Here is a 16,569-nt window from a genome sequence, read left to right as displayed (position 1 = left end):
TTCTCACATATACATTATTTTTACATCTTTATATATACTTTATCGCCGTTCTTCATTCTTATTACATCTCTTCATCCCTCCTTCTGCCCTGCAGGCGTTCTGCAAATTCTTGTGCTTCCTCCGGATCCAAGAATAGTCTGTTTTGCTCCCCAGGGATAAATATTTTAAGCACAGCTGGATGTCTTAACATAAATTTATAACCTTTTTTCCATAGGATCGATTTTGCTATGTTAAACTCCTTCCCTCTTTGTTAAGAGTTCAAAACTTAAGTCTGGGTAAAAAAATATTTTTTGACCCTTGCATTCCAATGGTTTATTGTCTTCTCTAATTTTATTTCTTGCCGCTTCAATATATTTTCTCATCGTATATCTCAAAAAATTTTACTAAATCGGATCTTGGTTTTTGATGTGTCTGTGGTTTCGGAGCTAGTGTTCTGTGTTCCCTTTCTATTTCCATTCCTTCCTGCATTTCTGTCATTCCCAGGACCTTTGGGATCCATTCTTTTATAAATTCCTTCATATCTGTGTCTTCTTCATCTTCCTTCAGGCCCACTATTTTTATATTGTTCGCCTACTATAATTTTCCAACATATCAATTTTCTGAGCTAACAACTCTTGTGTCTCTTTAATTTTTTTTATTACATTCTTCCAATTTTCTTCTTAAGTCATTCACTTCCATTTCTACAGCCATTTCTCGTTCTTCCACATTTTCTAATCTTTTCCCTATTTCTGTCATGACCAGGTTTATTCTACTCATTTTTTCTTCTGTACTTTTTATTTTTCTTTTCATTTCACTGAATTCTAATGCCAACCATTCTTTTAATGCTCTCATTTGTTCTGGGGAAAAAAAAAGCTTTATCTGTTTTACCTTCTATTTCACTGTGCAGATCTTGGTCTTCTTCCTCTTCTTCTGTGTCTGCACCTGTGTTTGTGTCTTCTTCCTTGTATCTGTCCCTCTTCTGACTTTCCTGATGAGTTGCCTGTCTCACTTTGCTGGGCTTCTTCTTGCTTGGCTTCTTGTTGTTGGTCCTCTGCTTCTGGGCTACTCATCTGTTGGGTCTCCTGCTGCTGTTCTTTCCTTTCACTCCCTTTCCTTTTGCTTTCCTCTTCCTCCAGCTGAGAGCCCTGGTGTCAGGCATCCCTCAGCTGGTCGCGTTGTGTTTGCCCGCTATTTGGCTGAGCCCCCCTCTTGCTGGTGTTCTCCTTCTCGTTAGTGAGTGCACTGCGCATTTTTGTTTGGTTCAGAGAGCTATTTTTGCAGTCCACTGGTCGGGGGGGGTCGCGATTCTGCGGGGTTGTCACCAACCTCAGGGAACAGGCTCTCTTCTCCACAACGGCTCCCTGTTTCTTCATGCAGGTAAGGCCTTCCCCTTTCTCTTCTGGCGTCTTTTCTTCATTTTTTTTTCCCGTTTTTACTTTTTCCTTCTCGGGTGCCATTTTCTCTACAACTTTATCTTTTATTTGTTATGTTTTGTATTTCTTGAACTTTGTATTTTCTTCACTTTATTTCTTCTTTTCTGGAGAGGGCTGATATTCCCCTACTGGCCACAACTCCATCACGTGGCTCCTCCTCGTTCCACTCTTTCTCAAGACTCTGGCATGTCCAGAACATATGAATTAATGAAACATCTCCATTGTTAAATTCATCACAACAAGGAAATACATTTGCATAAAAATGAGATAGTTTGACTTTGGACTTTGCCCTATTGGACTACTTTAAATTGTAGGAGAGAATGGCGGGCACATAAAAAAGAGGTATTAACTAACCTATTTGAAAATTATATTCCAAGTTTTCTTCAGGAATTTAAAGCTGTTGGCCTTGTTCCCAGGCTTTTAAAATTTTATCTGAGGGAACCTCTCATTCCCAAGAACATGTCATAAATGTTAGATATTGAATTAAAAATTAAAAATTTAATCGATTAAATTCCTAGGAAATGTATGTAATTGAGATCATTTTAAAAAAAACTCTCTAACCGGTAGTTAACATGGAAAAAATGAGTATTTGTTAGACCGTATTTAAGGTACACTTATGGCTTTGACAGTTTTTCTAATTTAAACGATTTTAATTAAAAGAAGCAGATATTGGGACTTTTTGGATAACAGTTGTGAGTCGTAATCTATAGACACAGGGCATGGGAGCAGAAATAGGTTATTCATTCCATCGAATCTGCCCTGCCATCAAATCGTGAGTTGATTCATTTTCCCACTCAGTCCCACTGCCTGGGCTTCTCTGCATAACTTTTGATTCCATGTCCAATCAAGAACCTATCAATTCCTTCCTTAAATACACCCAATGGCCTGGCCTCCACAACTCCCTGTGGCAACAAATTCCACAGATTTACCACCCTCTGGCTAAAGAAAATCTCCACATCTCTGTCCTGAGTGGATGTCCTTCAATCCTGAAGTTGTGCCCTCTTGTCCAAGACTCTCCCACCATAGGAAAGAACCTTTTGATATCTCGTCTGTCCAAGCCTTTAAACATGCTACAGTTTTCAATGAGATCCCACCCCCTCATTCTCCTAAATTTCAACGTCCAGCCAAGAGTTTTCAAACATTCCTCTTACCCTGTCATTCTTGGAATCATCCTCGCGAACTTATTCTGAATTTTCTCCAATACAGCTCATCCTTTCTTAAATAAGTCCAAAGCTACTGAATATTCCAAGTGAGGTTTCACCAGTCCCTGAAAAGCCTCAACATCACATCCATGCTCTTGTTCTCTATATCTCTTGAAATGAATGCCAGTATTGAATTTGCCTTCTTCACCTCTGAATCACATGGATAGAAGAGGTCTCATTATCCATCTGGGACAGATGGCTCTCTCCAGGATTGCATTTGGTGGAAATGAACACTACACAGTAATTGTAAAGGCAAAACTCCACCTTAACACTGAGGACATTCCATTATGTGGTAAGGGACTAGAAATATTGCTATATAAGCGATTAGATTCAGTTTAGATCTGCCAATTCAAAGGCAGGCATCCAAGAAGAGCTGTGGGCAATCGGTAGCCGCAGGAATTACAGTACTCTCACCTCATGACCTGCAAACCTTCCATCGTCATTATTATCAAGCCATAGGGTCCACCCTAGTTTATTGATGAATGTGGAAGGCATTTTATGAATAGCACCAGATGTACCTGAGAAAAATGATGTGTCAGACCAGAGAACCTGCATCTTAGAACTAAGCAGCATGCTGATTCAGCATTTTCGGATCAACATCCAATGATCTCAGTGATCCTTCTGAACATAGATGAGAATTGTGGTCAACATTTAACCTGCTAATGAGAGGAGGAGATTTATAGAATAATCCCATCCTCTGTGGAATGGTGGCACAAGCACTAAAAATAAGGCTTTTATAACAATCAGTCAGATCCTTCTGTTTCCTTCTGAGATGCCTTCAAACTCAAGACAGAATTTGGCCAATACTATACAGTATATATATATGTGATATTAAGAAATGACTGAGAGTATTGGGCACAGCAGTGTCCCAGATGTATTACTGAAGACCTGTATTCCTGTACTAGCTATGCCTCCAGCTAAATTTGTATCAGGAAATTACAACACTAGACATGCTGGGGCAAGATAACAGGCAGGGTTATTACTGAAGACCTGCAGTCCAGCTCTTGCCAATGGCAAGTTTTCGATGTACTCATTTATATACTCTGCTTAGCGGTTGAAGGGGGGATGGGCTGGTGAATTGTCACTTTGGGATGGAGGAGATGAGTTGTTATGTACATGCCTCTTGTGTTGTGACTAATGGGTACATTACTTATTAGTGGGGAGTTGAAAAATATTGGTGGCCATTACAAGAGGATAACGGATGATAAAGATGGTGAATGGGCAAGGTGCAGAGGGCCAAATTTAGAATAATGGGTGCTTGCTTGTTTTCAAAAGGTTATATTTCTGCCATGGAGGAAAGAAAGTGGAGCAGTGCTCAATGAGAGATGGGGGTGTTGGGGACATAATGACTGACATAGAAAGTCAGTTTAGTGTGGTCATCTATTGGAATTTGATCTTAAGTGACTGGAGTGGCAAATATTATATGTGGCTTGGTAAAAAAACGAGCCCAGACTGTTTTCTTTGAAGCAAACTGGCTTCCTCTGACTTCAGCGTGGTACTTTAGATTTCATCCAAGCTCACCCAGGCTTGTAGGTTTTGTTCTTGGCCATTACGGGAACTTGTTCCATGATTCATTGCCTGGAAAGAGAGGGTATTTAATGAAATTTAAACTTGGCTGATTTTTGCTATTGATGTTCTTGGTTTTTATTCCCTCTCTGACTCCAGGAAATTAAAGAAACTAAGAAGAGACACGAGACCCGTCTGGTTGAGATGGATACTGGCCGCTTGGTTGAATATGAACACAAGCTGACCCGAGCACTGCAGGATTTGAGAGAACAACATGATCAACAAGTGAAAATCTATAAAGAAGAGCTAGAGAAAAACTTTCACAACAAGGTAATTAAAACTGTTCTCCCACCATTTATATAAAAACATGTATGGGATAGTAAATTTAGATGACAAAAAAATGATTTATTTTTTTAAAGAAATGTTCAGATTTAATGTTTTCTTTTTGTTAGGTGATTGAGCTAGAGAAGATGTAGAAAAGACTCATAAAGATGCTGCTGGGACTGGAGGGCTTGAAAAATGAGGAGAGGCAGGATAATCTGGGACTGTTTTCCCATTTCCCAGAGAGCTGAGTGATGGCCTTTTATTGAGGTTTATCAGATCACGAGGGACATGGATAAGGTGAAAAGTTTCTTTTTCCCAGGGAATCTAAAACTCGGGCACAAATTTAAGATGGAGAGGAGAGAGCAGGCATATGGAACAAACTGCTGAAAGAGTAAGAGGAGAATGCATTTTTAATGTGCAAACAATATTTGGACAAGTACAACTCTGGCCTAAACACAGGCAAAGGAGACTTGTTCAGAAAGGCACCTTGGTTGGCATAGGTCCTGTTTGATGACGGACTGTGACTGCATGCTGGAGTCCCATCATCTCAAGTTTGCTCAGAATTTGCTGGACAGGTCCTAATTTGTACTGAGGCCTCTTCACTCATTGTTGCTTTCCTTGGGGATGTATTTTAGTTTTTGATTTAATAAATACTCCTTTAAATTAGAGCCTTTAAAAATGTTTGCTTTCTCTGCTTATTTGCATCTCTAATCTTCACTAGCCCAACAATCATTGGATGGTTCAAGTCTGATCTCTTGTAAATCCTTGATTTTAATTGATGGCACCATTGAGGCCATGCTTTCTTCTGTTGATTCCCTAACCTTTGTACTTCTTGATTCCCTTTGAAACCCATCTCTTTAACGAACCTTCTGATCATCTGAGTTTTCTGTGAGGCATCTTGGATTCTTTATCATGTAGAGGCAATTGTGCTATTTGCTTTCTTTGTGCCACATGGGTATTTTGCACCAGAAATGGGGAAACAGATAGTGAAGTGGTTGAGCAGTACAGGTACACAATCCTTTATATGGACATCTCAAATCTGGAAAGCTCCGAAATCTGGCAGGTGGGGTGAGAGATAGCAGTATGAGTCGGGAGGGGGGGGGGGGGGGAGACAGGCAGCGCCGGGCGGGCGAGGGGGTAGTTATGGCAGCACAGTTCGGGTAGGCTTAAATCTGGCTTTCCGAAATCTGGAAAAGTCCGAAATTCAGAATACACTGTCCCTCAATGGTTGTGTATACAAAGGATTGTGTACCTCTATTGTTTTCCTTGTATCATTTGAATTTATTTCAGTGTACAAGTCGAGTTGTGAAAGCCAAATAAAACTCTCATAAAAGGGGGTCGACTTGTACGCTGGATATGCTTTTGAGACCTAAATTCAGCTCAAAATCCAATTCAAGATGATTCAGCATACGTCGACCCTGAAAAACAAAAAAAAACCTGGCTGCGACAGATTTTCATTGAGATTTTGATGAAAACAACACAATTAGAACCCTTCAAAATCACTCTCGCCACCATCGTCTGAAGCAAAGACGGCAGCAAGCAGATCCATACTGTCACTGTTTAGACAGTCGTCATCATATGGGTCCCAGTCTGTATCTGATGAGGCGGTTTCATCTTCGTCATCGGTGTCCCATAACAAATCGTCTTCCGTGCCATCAATTGCACAAGAGATGCTGCACTCTTTAAATGATTTTAATCACATTCTCTAACGTTATCCAATGCTTTGAGAACGAAGTTAGGCAGCACATCAAGCATGCATGTAAATGACTTTTCTGCCCTCGACACCCATGTATTCCATTCCTCATGCACATAGTTCATTGAATGGCTTGTTTATTTAGACGTCGAGGGATTGCAATAGAGATGTCAAACCATTTGGGATAACCGCCATGCAAGTATTATTTAGTGCTAATCTACTTGTAGTGATCTCCAGATGAGCAAACTCCGTTTTTTGGATAAACCACCTGGCCGTCTGTTCTGCACATTGTCTGTCCATAGTTTTACACCATTTTCATGCATCCATCCTTTTTCATGAAAATGTATAAAAATACCCACAGGGAATTTTACTTCAGGTTTAATTTTCCATTTGAAGATCACCATGGGTCTTAACTTTGTCCCGATGGCCATGCATGCTAACACCATGGTAAATCTGGTCCTTTTGTGGCCTGTACTTCAGGTTTGCACAGTTATAACCCCTTTCCATTCCACTGTTCTGTTGCCTATCATGTCAAAATTCATAGGAGTTTTGTCCATGGTTCCGATATTTGCCAATGCAAACTGGTGTTCTGCCGATTACATATAATAAATTGGTGAAAACTGACAACTTCTGATTAAGATCCTTTGGTAGTTTTTGCAATTTTTGTTTTTTGGCATAATACCAGATTTTTCCTGGTCATGAAATGGTTGCACCAGCCAACTTTAGTCTCAAAATTTTTCCTGAGGTCTGGGTCTGACTTTTCCCACTGAGGTGCAAATGTTCTTATTTTTATTTGCCTCTGTTCACATACCCATTCTGCAATGTGTTTTTCCAACTCTGGCCCTTACTCTTTGAACATTGTCTTTTTAGTATGTTTCTTAAAGTCTCTTCTTTCTTCCTCCAATCTCTAACCAACTTCTCATGTACATCAAATTTTTCTTATAGCAATGCATTTGTTGGTTTTCTTGACCATTTCTATCACTTTCAATCTAAAATCACTTCACACTTTTTTGCAAGTTGCGTTGTGTTGATGGACCCTCCAGCTAACACCCAGCAGATCAATCTGCACGATCTTTGGGGGGGGGGGGGGGGTCGACTTGTACATTGGTCAACGGCCCATCTCAGGCATCCGGAAAATTGGGGTTGACTTGTATGCTGGATATACCATAAAAACCTTAAAATGAGGAAGAAAAATGGGGGTGGGGGGGATGACTTGTATGCCAAAATATACAGTAATCCTGTGGTAGCCAGATGCTGTGGATACGTTGGACTTCAGTGTTTAAAATTGTATGAAACAAAATTATTTTAAGGATTATGCTTTTCACAAAAGAAACTGAAACCTGAAAATAAAAAGGCCATCTTTTCATTTGTTAATCCAGAAACAAAGAAATGCTAAATATTGTAACAGTAAATATTGTAAAGTCAGCCTGAAGAAAACTGAGGTCCTCCATCAGCCAGCTCCCCACCATGATTACCAGCCCCCCCACATCTCCATCGGGCACACAAAACTCAAAACGGTCAACCAGTTTACCTATCTCGGCTGCACCATTTCATCAGATGCAAGGATCGACAATGAGATAGACAACAGACTCGCCAAGGCAAATAGCGCCTTTGGAAGACTACACAAAAGAGTCTGGAAAAACAACCAACTGAAAAACCTCACAAAGATTAGCGTATACAGAGCCGTTGCCATACCCACACTCCTGTTCGGCTCCGAATCATGGGTCCTCTACCGGCACCACCTACAGCTCCTAGAACGCTTCCACCAGCGTTGTCTCTGCTCCATCCTCAACATCCATTGGAGCGCTTACATCCCTAACGTCGAAGTACTCGAGATGGCAGAGGTCGACAGCATCGAGTCCACGCTGCTGAAGATCCAGCTGCGCTGGATGGGTCACGTCTCCAGAATGGAGGACCATCGCCTTCCCAAGATCGTGTTATATGGCGAGCTCTCCACTGGCCACCGTGACAGAGGTGCACCAAAGAAAAGGTACAAGGACTGCCTAAAGAAATCTCTTGGTGCCTGCCACATTGACCACCGCCAGTGGGCTGATAACGCCTCAAACCGTGCATCTTGGCGCCTCACAGTTTGGCGGGCAGCAACCTCCTTTGAAGAAGACCGCAGAGCCCACCTCACTGACAAAAGGCAAAGGAGGAAAAACCCAACACCCAACCCCAACCAACCAATTTTCCCCTGCAACCGCTGCAATCGTGTCTGCCTGTCCTGCATCGGACTTGTCAGCCACAAACGAGCCTGCAGCTGACGTGGACTTTTTTACCCCCTCCATAAATCTTCGTCCGCGAAGCCAAGCCAAAGAGAGAAAAGAGATATTAGGAATCCATTATTTCAATAGTGGATCACTTTAGTCTGATCTAATCAGTGATTGAATATTGCAAATACACAAAGCTGGAGAAACTCAGCAGGTTAAACACAAACAATGTACTTTATATAGGAAAGCTAAGTATACAAAACCCACATTTTGGGCGTGAGCCCTTCAAGTTGTGACTAAATGTAGGTAGGTGCCTGAACAAGTTGGTGCCAGGGAGGGGAGGGGGCATGAGAGGAGCACAGTCCCACAGGCAGGAGGTAATAGGTGGATAAGGGAAGGAGTGCACACCAGCAAACAGTGGGAGAGGAGGATGGCTCTGAATAGAGGGAAGGGAGCTGGAGGAAGGAAGACAGAGGGAATGTAAATGGAGGGAGAGCGGAAACCAGAGAAGTCTGTGCTAAGGTCATCCAGTTGGAGAGTGCCCAGATGGAAAATTGGATGTTGCTTCTCAAATTTTGCAGGTGATCTTGGTTTGACAGCACAGGAGGCTTTGGGCAGACATGACAGAACATGAGGCCAAATCATTTTATCCTGCTACTACTCCTTGACTGTGTTTTACCCAGTGACTGAATATTTGTTAATCAGATTATCAGCACCTTAATTTTTGTTGCAATGTAATCATGCCTGCCAAACTTGGGACAAATTGTCAGTGTGGTCCATACATTGTGACATAACTTCAGATACTGAAATTTCAGCATGTTTTTCAGCTTGAAAATTCAAAGCTTGCATTGGAGATGAATACCAAGTCAGCCAAGGCAGCTGAAGAAGAACTGAAAGAAAACTACATGAGGATCGAGAACCTCAGCACTCAGTTGCTGAACTTGCAGAAACATGTAAGTCAATTCATTGATGGGATGTATGTATGTATTTTAAACTGTTTTAACCATATTTCTCCTCCTTGACCTAGGCAAAAGTTTGGCAAGATAGAGTCCGGGAATTGGAAGAATCTCTGGAAAAAGAAAAAGATGTAAATCGAAGGCTCTTGACAGACAAGGAGAAAGAAATGGCTGAGATCAGAGCACAGATGCAGCGTCAGCTAAATGAATATGAAGATCTTTTGGATGTCAAGTTAGCTTTGGATATGGAAATTAGTGCATACAGAAAATTATTGGAGGGTGAAGAAGAGAGGTAACCTTGGATTTGATGTTCTAAATTTGTGAACTTTTTGATATTTTCAAATATAATTATTCATAATGGAGAAAAGGTTAACAGGTAGTTTGCATATATCCAGCTGCTTGCACAGAATGGGAATATAAACAGTAAATTTCAATTTATTTTATTTGGCTGTTCACCTGCAATGCTTTAAATTGTACATTCCTGAGGGCCACCATTTATTTGTGATACCCAGTCAGCATTTGGCTTGCACTTGACTGGATTAAATTTTTTCTGCCTCTTCTCTCCTACCTTCTATCTGATCTGTGTCCTTCTGAAACATTTCACTATCCACATCTCCACAAATTTCAGTGTCTGCTAAACTCATTAAACATCTCCCCAACATTCCCATCCAAATAATTTCTGCAGGAACATTTTTTTAATAGACCCAGTCAGAAAAGCACCCATCCAACACTATAGCCTACCTCCTACTACCCAGCTAATTTTGGATCCAGTTCACAAATATGTCTCCAATTCTTGTGCCTTAAGTTCTGGACCTGTGAACCCTGCGGCACCTTGTCAAAAGCCTTGTTAAAGTTCATATAGAAAATACCTACTGCCCTACCTTCATCAGTCTCCTTAGTTACTCTCAAAACAACTCCGATTTGTGAGACATTTTCTCCCTGCACAAAACTCTGACTTCTGCAAATCCAAGTGAACACAAATCCTGTCCTTCAGCATCATCTTCAACAACTTGCCTACCACTAATGCAAGGTGCATCAGCCTGCTGTTTCGAGGATTATCGCTGCTGCCATTTTAAAATGAATGGACCACATTTGATCTCCTCCCCTCTTCTACCTCACCCATGGCTCACGAAGATGCATAAATCTCAGCAGATCCCCTGATTCTTGATTCTTGTAGTATCCTGGGATAGACCCTGTCTTTGCCCTGGGATTTTATCCACCCAAATGTGTTTCAGTATTTCTGATATTTCTTCCTGATAATGGTGTATTCTAGAATATCACTGTCCTCTCTCTTAACTGTCCAACATCTTCCTCCTTTCCACCTAATGCTGATGAGAGTTATCATTTGGAATATTGCTCATACCACCTGGCTCTACATGTACATTGCACTCAGGTCCTGAGGGGACCCATTCCTTCCTTAGCTAGTCTTGATTTTGATATATATAGATATATATCTATATATGTATATACACACATTAAAAGGTTTTGGTATTCTTTTTAATCCTACATTCCTAGTCTTCCCTTGTTTTTTTTCCCCCACTTTTTTTTCCTCCCCGCATAAACTTTGTGACATGTTTAATAATAATTTCTCATATTCTTTTCCCTGATTAAACCAAAATCTTTCATTGAACCATTTTCCATCTTTCCTTCTTCATGATAAAGTCAAGTACGATCCCCTCTCCCCCCCCCCCCCCCCCCCCACCTCCAATTGCCACATAGTGCATCAGAAAACCTTCAATCTATTTTATAAATTCCTCTCCATCCAAGTCCCTGTACTAAGGCATTACCTGTCAATAATGGGGAAAGTTAAAATTCTGCTAGTAATCTATTGCTTTTACACACTCCTGCAAACTCTCTTCAGAGCTGTTCTTTTTCCTGCTGGCTGTTGGGGAGGTCTATAGAATAACTCCATCAAAGTGACAGTGTTTGAAAATTTCTGCTCATGTAGCTATGTAAGCCAATCCTTGCAGGATATCATTCCTGATCATCAGTGCAACATATCCTCTCTTACACCCCACCTCTCCACGCCAGAAACCCCTGTACTCGGAATATTGAACTTCCAGTCAGGGTGGGGTAGTTAACGCCATACTATTACAGTACCAGCAGCCTGGGTTTGAATCTGCTGCTGTCTGCACGAGTTTCTTCCGGGTGATTTCGCTTCTTCCCATGTTCCAAAAACATACAGGGTTGGTGAGTTAATTGGTCACATAGGTGTATTTGGATGGCGTGGGCCAGACGAGCTTGTTACTGTTGTATTCTCAAATTTAAAAACAATCTCCACAACCCATTATTGATTTGTAACAACATCATCCCACATGCTGATCCATGCTCTCAACTCATCAGTCTTACCTGGAAGGCTTCTTGTTATTAAGTAAATATAGTTGATTTTACCATCCCTCTTGTGTTTCCCTTCCTATTTCTGCTGGCTCTACCCACTGAACTTAACTTCTACATATGATTCTGGCTCCCCACCTGAACCATAGTTTTTGGTCTCATCTCCTTGTCTTCATAGTTCAACCCCTCTCGATTGGCTCTATCAGCCCTTCTTATTTGTGCAGTTCAGATGCAACCATTTCTTGTACTGATCATCTCTGTGTCAGAAGAGATCCCAATGATCTAAAAATCTGAGGCGTTCATTCTTGTACCAGCTCCTTAACCACACATGTAGCTGTTCTATACTCATTAGCAAGTTGCACTGTAATTCTGAAATTAAAATCCAAGAGATCATGCTTTGCAACTTTCTACCTGACTCCTTAAATACCCTTTTATAGAGACTTCATTTCTGTTAAACCAAGACTAGGTACTTTGAGTTCTGGAGTGTACACACAAAAATGGTATAACATTTTGAGCCTTATTTGTTTTGCTGAATTTAAAAATGATCTTCTTCTGAAATCCTATGCATTAAATAAATTGTAGGTGCTTTTTACTTTTTCAGATTGAAGCTGTCGCCAAGTCCATCTTCACGAGTGACTGTTTCTCGTGCCACATCAAGCCGCAGTGTCCGTACAGCTCGTGGAAAGAGAAAGCGCATTGATGTTGAAGAATCCGAGGCGAGCAGCAGTGTCAGCATTTGTCACCAGGCTTCTGCCATTGGGAATATTGTCATAGAGGAACTGGATGTAGATGGCAAATTTATACGCCTAAAGAACAATTCTGAACAGGTATGTGTGTGTCAACTTAGTGTTGATTAGCAAGTTTTGTGTGCGCTGATTTTTTTTTTCCCCTCTTAACACAGGATCAACATATGGGTGGCTGGGAAGTGATCAGAAGAATTGGTGATGAAATTGCCACTTACAGGTTTACCACCAAGTACATGCTGAAGGCTGGACAAACTACCACTGTAAGTTTAATAAACATTTTTATTGATGTGCTCTGTAACAATCTAACGGTTTAGCCCTCTACTGAGGTGGTGAAGAAAATTAGGAAGATGGGAAGGAGCAAAGAAATGGAGATGTTAGAAAAATCATTGTTTCTTGATTGTACTTAATGGCCAGTGAGTTCTGATTCTCTGTTAAGGAGCATTCCATTTGGAGTAAATGAAAATGTTGATTTGGAAATAACTGCTCTGGATACCTTGAAGGGCTCAGGCCAGAAACATCAGTAATATAATCTTTACCTCCTACGGACGCAGCGAGACTGGCTGAGTTGCTCCAGCATTTCTGTATTTTCAATACAAACTGGATGAGCAGTTATGAAAGGGCCCATAATATTTGATCTTGCAACAGCTCGCAGAAACTAGGCACGTTAATATTTCTAATGAAAGAGTACCTTTCAGCACGTGGTCCCTTAAATATCTTTCTAATTTTACATTGTCGTTTCATAAGGGAACAAACTATTTGAATTCTGAGAAGGTGAGAGAATCGTGCATGTACCGTATATGCTTTTGTAAAGGATGACCCCAGAATTTCCGCCTAAAATGTTGGTTTTGAGCTATACTCTTTGTATAAGATGACCCCCCCCGGGAAAAAAAAAAAAAAAAAATTGGGCACTTGTTGCTGTTAAAAGCAAGTTACAATATTTTCATAACAGATGATCATTTAAAGATTTACATTTTTTTGGATAATTTAAACCAAACCGCTGTGGGCTCCTGTGTCAGGCTGTTTAAAGCCTGTACAGAGCTGACACCAGTATAGATAGACTCCGTGGAGGACTGTTGAGACTTAGCATATAAATAATGGGTCATGCGTGAGATTGTGTCAGAGCCATTGGGAAGATGGTGGTGCTGTCGCGACTTCGTTGTTAAGGTAACAATTTTAGACCCGTTGTATTAGATGACCCTGATTTTAAGGTAATTTTTTTTTTAAAATTTCAAGGATCGACCTGTACAACAGCATATACTGTAATAGAGACTGGAACTCCTCTCGTGCAGTTTAAAAGGCTAAACACTCAGTTTAGTGACAGTTCACTGATAAACCAATCGTATGATCATCTTGTCTTCTTGTTTGGCATTAGCTTGTAGGATTACATGGAAGCCATCCTGATATTGAATCACAAGTCTAAATTGCTTGTAGATTTGATTTATTTGGGCTTTGGGTTATTGAGCTTACTACAGAGGAAGAATACATAGCTAAAAGCACTTGCTGTTTGTGCGCTCTGCTGCATCCACCACGCAAACTACACCCCTTCCCCACGTCATGCAATAATTTTTAGCTGATTAGATTTTACGTTGAATTTAGATGTGCTAAATTTATAGCCTTTGGAGTTCTTTCTTTGAGGGTGTCCCCATAATGAATAGCTCATAAAACTCTTTTTAATTTTGTGGTTCCCCAATTGAGGCTTACTCTGTTAATTCCTGATTGCCATAATCTTACATTTCTAAAATAGGTTCATTTTATAATATGCCAAGTAGATATCTCATAAGGTCAAACCATGATCTGATGCATAACCTCCAGTTATATCCTTGAACAAATAAAAAGTAATGCCAAGTTCATTTTTATGACAATTTTGGTCTGGGTTGCAATATTGATTTAAGTAAATACACCTCTTACTTGCAGTGCCATTTTGATTTTTATTTTCCAAATATATTTTCTTTAAAATACCTTGGGTAAAGCAACTGATTTGCAAGATTGTTTTGGAATTTTGTTCCGTTACTCAGTCACAGTCATCCCTCCCAATTTAAAATTGTCAGTTCCAGTCCAGGTTGGTCACTATTCACTATCAACGATGGGATTCCAGCCAAAGAGCTCATTTTGGCTCCTTTTGTCAGTCTGAATAGCTGCCCTTTTCTGTGCTTTCCGTCAGCGACCCATTCTCCTAGGGGGCACACGAGAGACTGCAGATGCTGGAATCTGGAGTAACAATCTGCTGCAGAAAATGAATTGTTCTCACTTCAGATAAAACTCACAAGTCCTGATGAAAAATTTCAGCCCAAAGAGTCAATAAGTCCCACTGATGCCGCCTGGCCCATTGAGTTTATCCATTCTGCTGCTTGCCCCTTAGGTCTGCACCTTCTAGCACCCTTGCTTAAAACCTTTTGGATCAATTATAACTGTTAAACTTGATTACTCTCTGTTATCTCAGAATATTTATTGTGATTTCACTGTATTTCATCTTCAACCAATAAGCAGAGAGTCTTATTTGCGCAGTTGTATTTTTAAGATGAACATTAGCTACCATGGGCCTCTTGTATCTTATATTTGCTGTTATTTTGCTTCTCTCTCGTGGGTTCTTTTAAAAGGTATGAATACAATACATATACACTAGAGAATTTTATTCCAATGTTACTATCAAATGTTTTCTAATCTCTTCTGATGTTCGGTCCACTCTATACAACTAAAAGGATGTTCAGTACATTCACACAGTGGTCTCATTCACATCCCGACTTTTTTTTTGAACATTTTATTTGGAGAATTTTCAATCAACCTGCAGTCAAAATGAAGAATAATCAAAAAGTAAGACATCAATATCCATTATACTAACAAAATAATGCAAATATCAATCCGTATGTCGATATTAAAGAACGTGAGGAAAAAAGAGTCAACATTTGATTCAATTAAGGTTGAATCAATTAAGGTTAGTGCTGGACCTAATTTGTCCCTTAAATAAGATCTTAACTGAAGATAGAAAAAAGATGCATTTAAAATTACAATAATACCACAAAAATGCAAATTCGATGTCCATGTTGAAGCAAAGGGAGAAAATGACGATCGAGAGAAAGAAGAACAAAATAAGAGGAAACCTCCCACCCCCCAATAAAGAAGAAAAAGTAAGAGAAAGAAAAGATTGGCTTCACCTCGGATAAACCCCACTCCCATCAAGGGACAAATAACCTGACTTATCTAGGGTCCTCGGTGCTACAAGGACCGGTGGGGGGGGGGGGCAGGGAAGAGACAGGAGGGGGAATCAGTAAAGATTTACCCCGATGTACCTTGGATTTGAATTCTATATTCTTAAAAATATCTCATACCTGTTTCTGAGGTTATAGGTGATCACCAGGGGAACACAGTGATGCATATTTGTCTTCAGCGAGCTAAACCTAGTTGGGAATCAGATTTCCATGTAACTGCTATACATTTTCTGGCTGCTGCTAAAAAAGCTTAATGAATTTTAATTAACATTTTGACAGCCTCAGTTTAGGTCTTGTATCTTCTAAATTCCCCAATAAAATAATTCAGGTACCTGAGGGTATCGAATCCAGTAATTATTTTTTCCCCAGGAGATTACCTAAATCTTCCCAGAAAGGCCTCATTTTAGGTATCTATTTCTTGACCACATCAAAAACATTGGTCTGATATTTCTAATTTGAATTTATGTAACTTTTGTGGAGTAATGTTTAGCTGATGCAAGAAGTTATTGGAACAGCCCATATTTTGCATTAATGGTGTTTATCATGATGTCCCGACAGAAGTTGGACCAGCAAAATTGATCAATTTCTAAACCCAAATCTGATTCCTACCTTTGTCTTGATTTATCAAGGCCTTGTTTAGGGGTTTCTGCCTGAAGTAAGGAATACATTTTTGAAATGAATTTTTTTGTGCTGCCCTTTCAAACCAGAGTCTCTATTTCGCTACACTGGGGTAAGGTTAGTGCTGGACCTAATTTGTCCCTTAAATAAGATCTTAACTGAAGATAGAAAAAAAGATGCATTTAAAACTCCATATTTATTCCTAAATTGAGGAAGTTTCTACTCAGCCAGGAGCATCAAGTGAAAAGGGATGGCGCAAGAGTGTCCTCAGGACTGGTGGATCCCAGCAGAGCCGAGGAGTTGGGACAAGAACTAAATATTATCCTGGAGAAAATGGAAAACTTGAGCTACCAATTTGTAGG

At 40.2% G+C, this 16,569-nt stretch overlaps 1 protein-coding gene across 1 annotated transcript in view; it reads left to right on the top strand.

Annotated features, from left to right (window-relative positions):
* lmnb1 (lamin B1) overlaps positions 1-16,569 on the top strand; it is a 96,857-nt gene that overhangs the window by 58,635 nt on the left and 21,653 nt on the right. The window contains exons 4-8 of the mRNA XM_069892997.1: positions 4,280-4,450; positions 9,175-9,300; positions 9,375-9,595; positions 12,239-12,464; positions 12,539-12,643. Of these exons, the coding sequence (XP_069749098.1) occupies positions 4,280-4,450; positions 9,175-9,300; positions 9,375-9,595; positions 12,239-12,464; positions 12,539-12,643 (849 nt within the window). The remainder of the gene's footprint in view (positions 1-4,279; positions 4,451-9,174; positions 9,301-9,374; positions 9,596-12,238; positions 12,465-12,538; positions 12,644-16,569) is intronic.

This window comes from Narcine bancroftii, chromosome 1, assembly GCF_036971445.1.
Source record: "Narcine bancroftii isolate sNarBan1 chromosome 1, sNarBan1.hap1, whole genome shotgun sequence".
NCBI classification, from domain to species: Eukaryota; Metazoa; Chordata; class Chondrichthyes; order Torpediniformes; family Narcinidae; genus Narcine; species Narcine bancroftii.
Note: the sequence above shows the minus strand (reverse complement) of the source record. Positions and strands in the feature narration are given on the sequence as shown.